This window comes from Platalea leucorodia (genome assembly GCF_965183815.1).
Source record: "Platalea leucorodia genome assembly, chromosome: 9".
Classification (NCBI taxonomy): Eukaryota; Metazoa; Chordata; class Aves; order Pelecaniformes; family Threskiornithidae; genus Platalea; species Platalea leucorodia.
The window spans coordinates 50,050,339-50,064,485 of NC_138831.1; the positions used below are offsets into that span (position 1 = coordinate 50,050,339).

At 41.5% G+C, this 14,147-nt stretch overlaps 1 protein-coding gene across 6 annotated transcripts in view; it reads left to right on the forward strand.

Annotated features, from left to right (window-relative positions):
- The window catches only part of MAP2K5 (mitogen-activated protein kinase kinase 5), a 148,631-nt gene that overhangs the window by 36,655 nt on the left and 97,829 nt on the right, over positions 1 to 14,147 (forward strand). For all 6 annotated transcript variants that reach the window (XM_082322395.1, XM_082322391.1, XM_082322393.1 and 3 more), the window contains one exon: positions 1,401 to 1,465. In XM_082322395.1, the coding sequence (XP_082178521.1) occupies positions 1,401 to 1,465 (65 nt within the window). The remainder of the gene's footprint in view (positions 1 to 1,400; positions 1,466 to 14,147) is intronic.

Below are 14,147 nucleotides of genomic sequence, written 5' to 3' on the forward strand. Positions count from 1 at the left end.
CTTATCTTCACTGACATGATATGAAAGGGGACGCTTAACCGTGGCTTAGTAACTGAAGGGCACATGTCCCCACTGAATTTTAAAAGCCCTTTCAGAAGTTGGGTAAATACAGATAGTTAGCTTATGGCGAGGTCTGCATGGCTCTCGCTGTGGTGCTCGTGGTACTTGAAACAGCTAATTTGAAGCTATTTCAGATGTGCTTGCGTGATCTCTAATCACATCAGTGACAGCAGAGCAGACATATCATTAGGGGTTTTTTGATGCCTTTTAGCACACAAAAACGACAGAAAGTCTTCAAGCAGCCATGCCAACTCATGTAAAATGTTTAACTTGGTATCCCATCAAATATAAATACTTAATAGAAACAAGTTAATGACTTGGTAACAAATTCCTAGCAAAATATCTTTTAAAAATGGGGTTTGCCCAGACATTTATACTTGCAGTGGTCAGGCAATGGAGGAGATCCTTTTGGAATAACAAGTGCATGCAGCCCAGAATTTACTGTCATTAAAATATTTCATTTCAAGTATGCATATGCGTTCCAAAAATGTCTGTAGTGATTTTTTTTTTTTTCATACGTGGTTTACCTGGAAAATCAGTATAACTGTGTTTGTACAGGAGAAGGTTGAACTGTAGTTTTACATTTGAATTGCTCACCCAGTAAGGTGATGTATAATAAGCTTTTAAAAAAATCCATATCAGAAAGATCCCAAATTCCAGCATTCGCTATGTACAGTGCTTGTATCAGGCTTCTGCTCAAATATCTGAGGCTATCATCGTATCTGGAGAGTTGTGTCAGTGAGCAAAAAGATTGAGGCAAGCAATTAGTTGTGTATTTCAAGGAAAATTATTTTTATTGGACAGCAATTCAAGACTATTTTTTTTCCCCGAATATTTGCTGTAGTTAAAAGGTGTATATAAATTAAGCACTGCGAAGGAATCCTACTGACAGAACTGTCACTCAATTAGTATCAATTATGCCGATTCCAGGATAAATCATCAACTTTTCTAGCCGTACTTAAGATGACAGTTTTCTGTTGGATTGTTTCCATTCACCTCCAACTTTGGCTTTGGTTATGTGCTGTTCTGGAGACCCTTTTCCTATCAGTATCTGTGACCTGACCCTCTTGAGCTATATTATATCATTCCATTTTGACACCTTTTATCAAACTTTAATGAAATGACCCAGGCAAACAAATTGTCATTAAACTTTCCATCACTTTGTCCCTTGGTATCGTCTTTTATAAATTGGACAGCAAATGTTGTATTGATCTTCTCGTTCTTGCAGCTGAACTTGAAATGACCCAGACTGCTTGTTGTTTATGGCCTAGAGTTGCTTTTCCTTGACATTTCCATCCACAGCATGACATCTCTTTTGTTTTTCTTTCTTTCTTGTGGAGATGAATGAACAAGACATACGGTATCGAGACATCCTCGGTCATGGCAATGGAGGCACAGTCTACAAGTGAGTGTTGAATTTCACTTAAAATTTTTGAAAATAAAATTTAACAGCGCTCTTTCCCCCCCCCTCCCCCCTTCATATTTTTAGTGAGATATAGGTGGGCCATTGCTGCTATGCAGAAAAGATTATAAAAGAAATTCTTAATATAAACTTTTTCAGAATTCTCTTTACATGTTTACAAGGTATCTGCTTTTGGGTGCCGTGAGGGCTGGTGCATTTTTATTATCTTTTTAATACTTAGCTTGGAATCCCTCCTGGGTAACATGTTAATGGTTCACAAGTGGAACTTGAAATGTCCTGAAGCGTAATGAATTGCCTTCGGTATTTGCAATGCCATTATTCTTGCTGGCTCACCACGCCCTTTGCTAGCCCAGTGCTGAGTGACACCGGTGGGATGGGATGACACCATTGCTCTGCCTTTCTCTAGCAATTCAAAATTAGTAAATACCCCTTTCACTGTTGCAGTGACTTCCCTCCCTTACGAGCAGCTTCACACACAGGCTGATGAATGTATTAAATGATAAACTCCCCCAAATTTTGGTAGTGAAGCTTATACCCTGCAGCCAGTATTAATTTTAATATTGTAAAGATTATAATAGCAGAGAGATAGTTTGCTCGACAGGAAAGTCTTTCTCATGCATAGTGCAAAGTTTAAACTACATAATGTAATATCTGGTACTTAATAGTCTGCAGTGGTGTATGAAAAATATTCCACTAGGAATTAAGAAATCCATACTTTGTAAGAAAGCCCTGAGGGAGTAATAAAGGTTTCCTCCAGAGAGCTATTTACCATATACAGTAACCCAGCATCCCATTATGATTTTGTTTATACCTTAGACATTTTAACTTTGATATTAATAATTTTTTTTTTTAAATGTTTTAAAAGCTACGGTGCATTTAGTGTAGTTTCTAATTGGCTGCCAACATTGCAAAATGACTAGCTTCGGTCTCCTTGCAGAAGGTTTAATGAAAATGGACTTCCAAAACTTTAAAGGGACAAATCTGGTCTTTGAATGGACTCTTCAGAAATCAGGTTAGCCTTGTAGGTGGAACGTAGTTCAGAAATCTCATTGACGTCCTCTTGTAGAAAGATATTCCTAGACCAAGAAACTTGGAGAAACGGTGTTCTTTTCTTACTTTATAATGAGAAAGATTTGAGAAGAGAGAGTGCTGAAGTTTACAGCTCAGTCAGTGACTTCTTGGTGTTTTGTGATTTAGAGAAGGTTGCTTCCCTTCCCCACGTACTGATGGAGGCTCCGGGAGTGGATGTAGGTGGGAGAAGCATCGCAAAGGAGGGCCACGTGCTCTGATCCCTGTGGAAGGCACTTGAGGCACAATTAGGGAAAAGGAATATCCCACAAAGTGAGGGAACCCGCATGTGTCACTGTTACCCAATTTGGGGTTATTTTCTATACAGAAGTAGCTGAAATAAGGAGCTAGCAGTGCAAAATCATGAGCTGCCTAAGAAGGCCGTACTAGGTTGTACCAAAAGTCTCTCCAGTTCATCCTGTGCCTTACAGTGGCCACAGTCTAAGGGATGTAAACCAAGGCAAGTGAACGTGTGCTTTGCTAACCTTTTTGCACTGAGGGTCTGCTGACCTTGATGTCTGTTGGTCAAGTTGTGTGCCTTACTCACAAGGAACAGCTCTATTCCCTGTGCGTGGTCCGTACAATGAGACAGTGCTTTTAGATGCAGAAGGCAGTACAAAAATGTCTCATTCTTCCATGATGTTGCCACGTGCATAGCATGTATTTCACACTTCACAAAATTCAGACGGGAAATTTGGATAAAATGCTATGTAAAGCCAAACTTGCAGCTGTTGACTTCTTTTTGTATTCTTGAAAGGTAGTATAGTTACCTGCCTGCTTTTTGTTTAATGTTTTTACAAAAATGTTTTTCTCTTGTGGTGACTACTGCTTTAGTAAGAGTCTGCAGGAGTGATGGAGGAGATGTGAACGCTCAAGTTGCAGAGGATAACAGCACAGGAGGGAAAGCGTAATACTTCTGGCACTTCTGCGTTGGTGTGCTACGTTGTGTGGGCTGATGGCGTGATGGCTTCGTTAAGTGGTTGAGAGTTGCATGTGCCTGCAATCTGAGAAAGTAAAAAATTTTACCTGTAAAAACACGAGCCCTCTTATGTATCAGGGAAATATTTCTACCTTTCTTCTTCCTTTTTATTGCATTTGTATTTTAAATTAGCAGTTGCAGTGACTTCACAGTACTTTCTCTAGCGCGAGTGTCATTTTGCACTGCTTCAGGGAACGTGCACCATTTTTGTGTGGATGTTTTACGCGTTCCTGAAGTTTGACTTTCTTTGCAACGCAAACAATAGCAGAATATAAACACGAAATACAGTTTTCTCCCAAAACTGACTTCTAAGCCATGCTTTCCTCTCAGATCTTTCCGAAGTTGTTTCTTGGTGCATGGGATTGAAGAGTTGTACCAATGCACTCTCATCCCTGGAGAGCTGCTGGTTGCTGCTGTTGCAGGGAGTTGGCCGTTACCGTGCCGTGGTGCTGTGCTTTGGACAAAGCACACAGAACTTCCCACCTTGGAACAATCACCCCTTTGTAAAGGGGAGCCTCTTCTCCCTTGCCAAAGGAGCATCTGTGCTGCTACACAAGCCAATAAGAAATTGCAAAATGGAATACTTACAGGTAGCTGGATTGCACTAGTCATGGATAGCAACCCACATATATTTTATTCCAGTAAATCAATGAACATTTGTCAAATAAAATTAATTGCCAACGTTTGGCTGTTTTCCTCTTCCAGCATTCCATGCTGTTGGTTTGTTTCAGAAGAGGCTGTGTGTAGTATTGATCCGAATCTAAAGAACGAGCGTGTCTATGTGGTATCTTTTTTTCTTTCTTCCTAGCTCTTTATACTAAGTCATATCCATTATGGCAATGATATATTATCAGCATTCAGCAAACAAGATAGCGTGTCGCAGGTCGCTGAGCAAAAATTTTCAGCCTCTCTTTCCACGTGAATTAACTACTATTGAAATAGTTTATTGAGATTGAGGTATTGATCACTTTTCATGCTAACCTTGGCTTAAGGGGGGAGAGGGGAGGTGGTTTTGTTCTCCTTGGAAGACGCAATGTTTAGTTAGAAAATGTATTTCATTTATTTGGGTTCTTTACAGCTGCAACTGTTTTATTGCTTGGAGAAGAGGTATCTTAGCTTTATTTTTATGACAGTATAATTATACTTTAGAAATACACTTGATTACTGTGTGTAGCAAAATTGTTCCAGTATATTGGCTTGGCCAATATTGCTATACAAACAACTTTTCAGTCAATTGAGTCTGGTAAAAAATCAATACTTTATAGCAATATTTCTAGGGAGAACTTGCTGAATCTAAATGTTTTTCCTGTTCTAAAAAGAAGGGGTTTTATAGTTGTTTGACTTCCTATTTTTCCTCTACCTTTTGATACAATGTTTTTCTTAATTAAGGAATGATAACAGTTATAGAGTTAGATACAGCAAAAACCGGTTAATTATTCTTGCTTTCTGATTGCTTGTATTTTCAAAAATATGTGAGAGCATCTAAATAATCCCAAACTGTATATTTAAAAAGTGTCTTTGAATATACAAACAATCAGAAAGCAAGAATTCTTCCACTGGTGCGTAGTGGGCATCGCGTACTCTGTCTTGAGTACAGATTGTCAAGAAAGTAATGAAATCGGCTGTAACGAAGACTGAAAGCGCCCTGGTGTCTTTCTCTTCTGTTTGCCCGTTGTTGTAGGTAGTTGACATCATTAACTGGGATTTCCACTTTCCACGGAGTATTTTAAGTCCAATTCTATGGATTTTTGGAAACTCAGCTGCCATTATTTCGTGGAGGTTTGCACCTCTCCTGACAGGAGGGCCCTAAGACTGTTACACTGGTAGATGCACGACCTTCCAGCTCTGCAACAGAATTTCTAATTTTTTATCCACTATTTTATAGAAGCTGATAAGGTGGAGAACGTACAGTTTGGGCTGCTTCACAGCAGGAGAAAACATCTGTATACCAGCACATCTATGGTATCTACTTAAATTGCTTTTTTTTTTTTTTTTTTGAAAAAATCATTCGCTGGTAGGTCCAAAAGACATTTAAAGTGTGTGCTTCTGTGCTGCATCTTTTAAGTCCATCGTTGGCTGCAGAGCTCTGAGAGACTGTTTTGATAAGATTGCTCCTTTTTACGTCAGTGAAAGAAGGTTAACGTTTTGGTTTGTAATGGGATGGATACACTCTGCCAGCCAGTCTCAGGAGTAGCTACATTAAATTATTTAGACCTAAAATCCTTAGCTGTGTGCATTGTGAACCTAAGTATTACGAAGCAGAGGTATTTATCTCTGGCAAATAATTACTCTGTGAAGTCTCTCACCTGGCATATCTGAAGTATCTCTATTTCCTTCCTTTACATACAAGCAAAAAGAATATTTTTCTCTTATTTCATGTTTTCTGGTTTTTGCTTTGCAGTTGTAGCTAATGAGAAGTGAGATGTTGAAGGAACTCTAGGGGATGGTATAGCCTTTTGTGTGTCTGGGGTTTTCTTAAAATGTGTGTTGTGTATGGTTTGTAAATCTGGATTCTGTTAGAGGAGCCTTCAGCAGCAGTAAGCTATAACGCTCTGTGCGCTGAAATAAACGTAAAGTCCCAATGATGCCTTAATTAATTTGCGAAGTTACCTAGTATCTGGGAGAGAGGGAAGGAAAGGGAGAATCGGTTATCATCTTAGCAAAATGCTGTTAAACCAGACGGCTTCACTTTAAGTTGAGTAATTGGGAAAGAAGTGGCTGTTGATGACGTACCGCCCAGAAGAATTGTATAGCTAGGGAAAATACGGGTAAATGCGGAAGCTTAATTTGTTTGAGCAATTTACTCGAGCTGTTCGGTTGAGCTGTACATTCCAGCATATGCCCATTCCTTTATTCTCTATCGCAACCAACCTCGGGGTGCCCCATTAGCACATTAAACATAGCGCATGGCAAGACAGCTGGGAAGTTGCTATCTCTTGCAAGACAGCCTGCAAACTGTGCCGTGCGAGTGTATTGCAGATCCGCTAACATCAGCAGGGAAAAGCGTCGGTTCTGGAGCGAGGAAGCTGGAGGAGATTTAGCTGTGTTTGAGAGTAAGGGAGGTGGAGGTGATGCAGCTCCGTTTGCTGGAATGGTGATGGAGTAGCCGGAGTTTAACATTGCCTTGAGGAGCTTTGGCGCAGCAAGGTTTGCTCCCTGCGGCTTGTCCCATGGCTTCTCATGCAGGACGCTGCTGCTGTCATGAAGGAGCTCCCTCAAGAGGGTCTCTCCAGTCCCAGTTTGTTCTTTGAAAGGGGTAACTATCGTGCACCTCAAATGCTGCGGGAAGCCGGTCTAAATCTAAGCAGAGCTGTTGCTCTCCTCTGTTCATGCGTGTGTTTTTTCTGTATGAATAGGCAATACAGTAACGTGCCACTCTTTAAAATACTTTCATTCACAGATTGTTTTGGCCCTTTTGCAAAGGAAGCTAGTGTCATCCTCTGCACATGGCAGAGGGTAAGCGCAGACAGAGAGGGAAATGATTTCCCCAAGGTAGCGAAGCAGGGGCAGAAGCAGGAGCTGAGCCCACCTCTGCAGGCTCCCAGCCCGGAGCATCGCCAGCCGACCCACGCGGCTTCATTTGTCTTGTACTTCCCAGGGAAGGTCCTCACTGCGTTTTATACACGTTGCTTGTCCCAGCCTGGTGCTCGATGCAGCTCTGAAAAAAGGAACTATGAGCAGGTTCAGTGTTTTGTTTGGCATTAAAACAAATCTGTGGCCATGTGAAGTCTGAAAATGGCATCTCCCTGCATTCTTGTGTTGCAATTGCGGAGGCATTTTCCTTTATTTCCTTTCCCAGACTACATTCATTTTCTGTTTCTCTTGTTTTGTTTTATTTTTAGTCACACTGAAAAGCAGTGGAACAATAATAGCTGGACTAAGTTAGAAATACCCCACCAAATTTCTGCATATTATCATTGCAGTTTAAACAAGACTGACCAGTGATTGCTGTTCACTTGTTTCTTTTGACCCTGGCTATCACTTGCCTGCCTCATATGAAGATAAAGTACCTCCTTCAAGTCTGACAAAAACCATTCCTTTGCAGAATGGTAGCTGCAGTGAAAGTAAATAAATGAATGGACAGCAATCACAGCCTAGTTGATGAAACTGTTCAATTAAAGCACAGGCATTTACATGGTGTAATTTCCCTAAATTGCCAATGAGCCCCTTTAGACACAACCAGTGTTCAAATTGATTTCAGCATTGATTTTGGCTGAAGCTGATAAATTTCTGCTTGTTAGTTAAAGTAATTTTGCAGAAGACTTTGTACTGCAGTATTGAAGTGTTCATTTAGCTGATGGTTAAAAGAGGAGTTATTTACAGAGGGTTCTACTGTTGTTCTGAGGTGGGACAATTCCCCGGTCATCTTTTTACTTTTAATTTTTAAGCTTCAGTATACAATCAATAGGTTATTGAAACTGATTAAAATGTATCCAGCCAGCTGCCTATGGCTGTTTAATTAGAAACTGGATGATTCTTAAATTAAAGTTGGTTTGTTTGCATTGCATGCCCATGGCTTGGAAGATTAAGTGAATAGTAATCCTGAAAATTTGAGTTTGTTCTTATTGCCAGTGAATGAGGTGGTGTGCGAGCATAGTGCAGCTTGCTTTGCAGCTCACCCCAGCGTGGGCAATATCATCTGGTTCTTGGTTACAAATAACACTCCGTGTAGTAGAGAGTTGGTGGAATTTGCCACAGCCAAGCTATGCCAGGCTTAGAGGCAGTGACCGTTCCCTAACATAGGATACTTTTTAGAATAATGCTTTTGCTCCTAGAAGTGAATGTGAGATGACAAGTGGCAAAAGAACGTGTATTTCTGTAGGAATCCTTTTTTGCCATTGTGCTGCCAGTGTTGTGTTTCAGACTCTCCTTAATCTCTGTTTGATGCCTCTGTGAAGAGCATGGGTGTAACAACACTGGCGAGGTTGACGTTGATTTTTTTTCCATTTCTTTTCTTTGAAAATGCTCACTCCAAATGCTAAAAATTAACTGCTCAGATATCCACTGATCCTCATAAGGATGAGCCAGCCATACGCAGCTCCGATGGATAACCGCCTTCCCTGAACACCACCACAGCTGTTTTAACGACAACGGCAAGGAGCGGTACGAGAGGAGCAATGGCACAGTTGTTTCTAGCGTGTTGCTCATCGGGATGGTATCTCGGTGCAATGCAGTGGTGACTGAGCAGCGTAACTAACCTCACGGGGTTTGTGCTGTCAACCTGCTCCTGGGAAAGAGCAAGCTTTCTACTTGAAACTGAACCATGATTAGAAGAAAACTCTTTTAGCTATTGCAGTGAATACCTAGAAAACTTTTACTTCTTGGCACATTTCTCTTTTCTAGTACTGGTCATTACTGAATTACTGAACAGCTCTGTTTTTTCTTAATAGTTGTTATACTGCAAGTGTCCCGAACCCATCTCTCCTGAACAAATGGTTTGATAATGCAGAAAATCCAGCTTTAGGTCTCCTTGTGGAGAGATGTAAGCATCTAAACTGCCATCATCATAGGACGCGACGTACTTTTTGGCTCACACTGTTGCTTCAAATTTCTTCCAAAAATTGTGATGGGTTTACTTTGTACTGGCAGGCTTTATGCTGTGTCAGATGATGCCTGTCTGTGTCAGTCCAAGCTTATGACTGCTCTGCTGTCTTTTGTTCTTTCAGCTAGTTTAAAGCCAGCAGCTGAAATACATGACTGTGTCTGCATCTGATCGGGGTTGGTCCTGCGGTGGTGAGTGACCTAGCATTGGTGATGGTGGCACCACAGGCAGCGTCAAGGCTAAGCCCTCTTCGTCTTTAGTCCTTTCTGTCTGTACAGGTCTCCCGAAAGATTGGGGACTGAATTGCAATGGGATGGGTACAAGGAGAAGGACTTGTAATCCAGCTTTCAAAGGTTGACCCTGAATGCTTGGCTGCAGTGGAGAAGGAAGACTTAATAGAAGTGGTAACAGATGGAAATAGTAGTAGGTTACAGCATAAAAGAGGTGAGGGATTCATTCTGCTGTGCTTAGGTTTGGATGCCAGCACCGCCTCTTTCCCACAGAGATGGGTTAAGGGAGACATTTTGCTATTCTGCATTTTCTTTATGCAGCTTCTAGTGCCAATTTTGCTCTTTTGAAAAGTTTAAAATTTAGAGACAAGTATTTTTGGTTCGTTTTCTAGTTTAACAACAAATCATTTCGCAATCAGTACTCAAGCATCTGTAATGGGATTTTAGATAGAGGGGAGGTTGGCGTAGATTGCTGTTTGAGCTAGCACAGTCCCCATAAAAGCTCCTTTTTACAACTGCTGTGCACTTTGGATTTCCTGTTTTAACAGCCAGAGAGTCAGGCTAATGTGTTTGTCTATTGCAGAAGGCAACAACTGTCAGGGTGTTTATTTCCTAGAAACAATTTGAATCTCTTTCTTTAGATGGCCATCTGAGTACGTGACAATTCTGTCATTAGACTGCCAGAGTCTGACCAGGAGCGCGACAGACAGTGGCAGTACTAGGAAAAAAGAGGCGAGGGGGAAAGAAAAAATTAACAGTAAACCAAATCTGTGGGTGATTTGCTGCATATAGTTTGCAGCTGGTGACTGGCATGTCATTCTGCAATGCATAACACTTAGAGAATTGCATTCATCTTGCACGACACTGACACAGTTATTTTGCTCTAGGTTATTTCTCACAGGGCAGGAAAATGTTCAGTTTGACTTCATTTGGTGCCCTTATATCTGAAGGCGCGGCGTGCTACAACCGTAGCTTTTTGTGTTAACTTTTTAACTCAAATAAGAAACCTAGGCCTTCTCTGGGTATGTTCGCTTTCCTTAGGAAATACTCTGCCTCAGTCCCAGAGACCTTTTGTGCGTGTTACTCTGTGCGTCAAGCGAGGAGGGTGTCTGGAGGACCTCCTCTGCAGTTCATCAGTGCAGCGCGACGGGCGGGCTGATACAGATACGGGGAAACGGGACAGTATTTGCCATTCTTGTCGAGTGAAAGGATGTCTTGATGTTTTTAACAAACGTGTATAATGAATACATGCCGAGGTGTGAAGCAGAAGGAAATGTATCTGGGAGAAAGGACCTGAAATATTTACTCTTATTTTTACTTTATGGCCTCAGGTTGCCACCTTGGGAGGTTCAGATTGGACATTAGGAGAAACCTCTTCGCCAGTAAGATGGGGCAGCACTGTAACAGGGCACGAGAGAGGCAGGGCATCTCCATCCTTGGGGCTTTCAGCACAGAGCTGGACAAAGCTATGGCTGAGCTCATCCGCTGCTATGGTCCCGCTTCAAGAGGGAGGCTGGATTAGATGGTGTGCAGAGGTCCCTTTCAACCACCCTTTCATCTGCTAAAAGCATCGTTTGGCAGAATGACACACCAACACTTGTAAGCCAGTAGAGCTACAGCAGATCGGAGTTTGTGGCATTAGCCGTAAGTTCCTCTGGTACCTCGACCGGAGGGGAGCTTTGCATCCCTGCAGCCTGCAGCCACATCGCTGATGTAACGGTACTGTCAGTATATCATTTTGTCATATTTGCTGATGTTAGTTATATTTCTAGAAAGGGAAGGGACTGACTCATTGGCATAGCAGACAGGTCATGGCTTTCCCTTGAATCATTTGGTCTTGCCAAGGAGTATCTTATTGATTAGAAATTGTTTCTGTGTCTATTGGGGGAAAAATAGAAAAAATATATCCTGGTAGCCAGAGCGAACAGATGGGAAGCAGGACCTTCTGGGTGGTAGGCTGCTTCAGTGCTTTTTTGCATCAGCATTAGCAGCATGATGTAATAATTTTAGTGAATTTATGCTTCTAGGTAGAGACTGCATTTATTTTGAGTTTTCAGATAATAGTAAACTCAGTTTGTAGTAAAACATTATTGTATATGTTAGGAAAAGCTGTTAGAGAAAGCTCGGGGATCTCTGAGTACTCAGTCCGTGCTTCTGATGTGACCATCCTTAATCACTCGTGTGTGGGCAAATGCTTTACAATTAAAAACTAGAAAACAAATTGAAAATTGCTGTTTCTGTTGAGTGCTTGTGTGTTGAAACCTGAAGTTAGTTCTTTGCTTGCCCTGGAAGAAATTATACCACAATCACAGCACGTAATGCAGCTCCCCACTGTGCTTTTAGGTAAAATTTCTCACAGGGAGAATATAAAATTGTTAGTCTTAGCAAGTTGAAAGAGGGAGAAGTTTTTTGTTTGACATCTAAGCTATTTATTAAGAAGCTTGTGCATGTTCTGTTTGGTTAGTTTTCTTTGATTTATTTTTGAACTAAGTGAGTAGAAACTCGCTATATTCAGTGTATGACACTTTTAGCATTGAATATTAGGATGGACTATGGTTTATTCCATAAAGAGGTTTGAGCTGAAGCATCTTATAATCTCTCCTCTGGTTTTCTTTGCAGTAGCCTCAGGAAGAACAAAGCAGGCAATGTGAAATTCAGCTACCTTCCCCCCCCCCCCTTTTATTTTAAAACAGAAACCAGCTGCTTCTGACGCTTTCATTTTTTAATTTGCTTTCCTGTAGAAACACTTCTTATATATGGGGGGAGAGATGCCGAGGAGTTGGCAGTTCCCCCAAAGCCCTACTCTAGTTTTCCATGATATTGATTTTTATTTTCTGGAACACAAGGGATGCACACGCCGTACTCCGCAGTCCGTCAGAAGTTTTTCCGGCTTAGCTGGAGGGCTTTGTTCAAGCAGAGCGCGCGCTTGCTCACGCCGTCTTTCTTATTCCCCAGAATAACCCAGCTTTCGCCACGGAGCTGGGCACGCCGCCTTTGCAGCGCTCCCTGAGGGGCACTCTCGATTTTCGGAGTCGAGGAGACAAAGTTATGCTAAAGGACTTGGCTCGCGTGGGTCCCTTCAGGGCTTTAAACGTCTAGGGATATGGTTAATACTCAAGGTTAATAAAATATTTGACACAACTGTGCCAGTCTTGCTTAGAAGCTCTCCATTGTAATGGATGTAGGGGGCTCAGAATAATGAACTCTCGTGGGAATGTGAAGGAAGAGATTTACATTTCTTTTCCCCAGTGGGAATGTTTCAAAATACGCGGCGTTTGAAGTCTGCCTGTCCTTTCCTTACGCAACGTGCGGCAGCTTTGAGCCAACCTCTCTGCCTCGCGTGCCCGTGCGCGTTCACCAGGAGGACTTCCCAAAAGGAGATGCCGGCCGCTTCCTCCGTCTCGCGTTAGCACGGTGTGCCAGGGCGGGGGGGAAGGAAGGCCCCCCAAAACTCACCTGCTCCCTGTCGAGCTTCCAGCTTTCTTGCTCCATTTTTCCCCTCTTTCTTGGAGCTCGTGCAGGGCTTTCTACCGCGCTGCCTCTGTTGCTGGGATTTTTTTTTTTTTTTTCTGAGGAGTTTTGAATGTTGCTGCTTTCTTTCCTCCATCTTCCCTGAAGATTTCTGCCCTCTTCTGTGAAACCTATAAAAATTTTGTTGGGAGAGTTACTAATCTGAGTTATTAAAACTTAGTTTTAATTAAACAACAATCTCTTAACTTGGTCCCTGCGCCAGGTACCGCTAATGTGTGTAAGGGGTGCGCCTGCGCTTACTCCTTCCCTCCGTGCTGGTCATCACCTTTCTCCTCATCTGGCGAGTGTTGCATCGGTTACTCAAATCAAGTGCAGTTTTTGTCCCTTATCTGTATTGGACATAGAAACAAAAAATATACTTCTGAGCATTGAGAAAGAAGAGTTTGCTTCCATGAAGAATTTTCGTTTTCTGGGGAAAATGAGTTATTTTCTTGTTTCCCGTATATATTCTGAGACAAAGATGCCATTTTCAACCGCTAGCTTTTACTGTTCGCTTTGAAGGTGTCACCACAGATCAGTTTAAGATATCTACAACTTTTTGCACTATCTGGTCTTTTTACAGACGCACAACGCCTGTTTACGGTCAGACTTTGAATCTGAAAAGAATTCATCGTCTTGTACGAATCCCAAAATGGATTCCTGAGCTTTGCTTTTTTTAATAACTTTAATCGTGATCCTCAGCCTAAAAAAATGCTGTGGCTCCAATAGTTAACAACTGCCTCTTTTTAAATAAGATAAAATTAAAAAATAGTTAGGTGCAGGGTATTGGAGTTGCAGTTTCTTTATGTGCAGAAATAGGGCACCAAACGAATTGTCTGATCGCTGTTGTGTTTATTTTTCTACTATTTTAATAAATACTGTGTCATTATTTTTAAGATGTATATTTTAAAAGTATTTTTAGTATTGGAGAAAGTTGTTATTATGTTGGTTATTAATCTCATAGCATTTCCATCAATTTGCACTTAAAATAATAGAACATGAAGTTGATGGTAGATGCAATTCTCCAACTAAACTGAGCGGGATCTGGATCAGGCCCTGCATAAGAACATATTCTTCCTTTGTCCCAGTGTCCGTTCGGAGCTTCCTCCGCAGAGCGTACAAAGAGCACTCCGTGCCTGGTATTTGTCTTATAAATTGCTAATTAACTAAGAGACAGAGAGGGAAGGGGGCAGGCGCATCGGAGCTGCTTCCTGCACTTGGCAAATCGCAACAAAATTAAAATAATAACTTTTTCTGTTTTTTAATGGTTGACACTGGTATCAAGTGTTCAAAATTACTTTTTAAGCTTCCGATTGCAGAAGTTGGCTCTCTCTG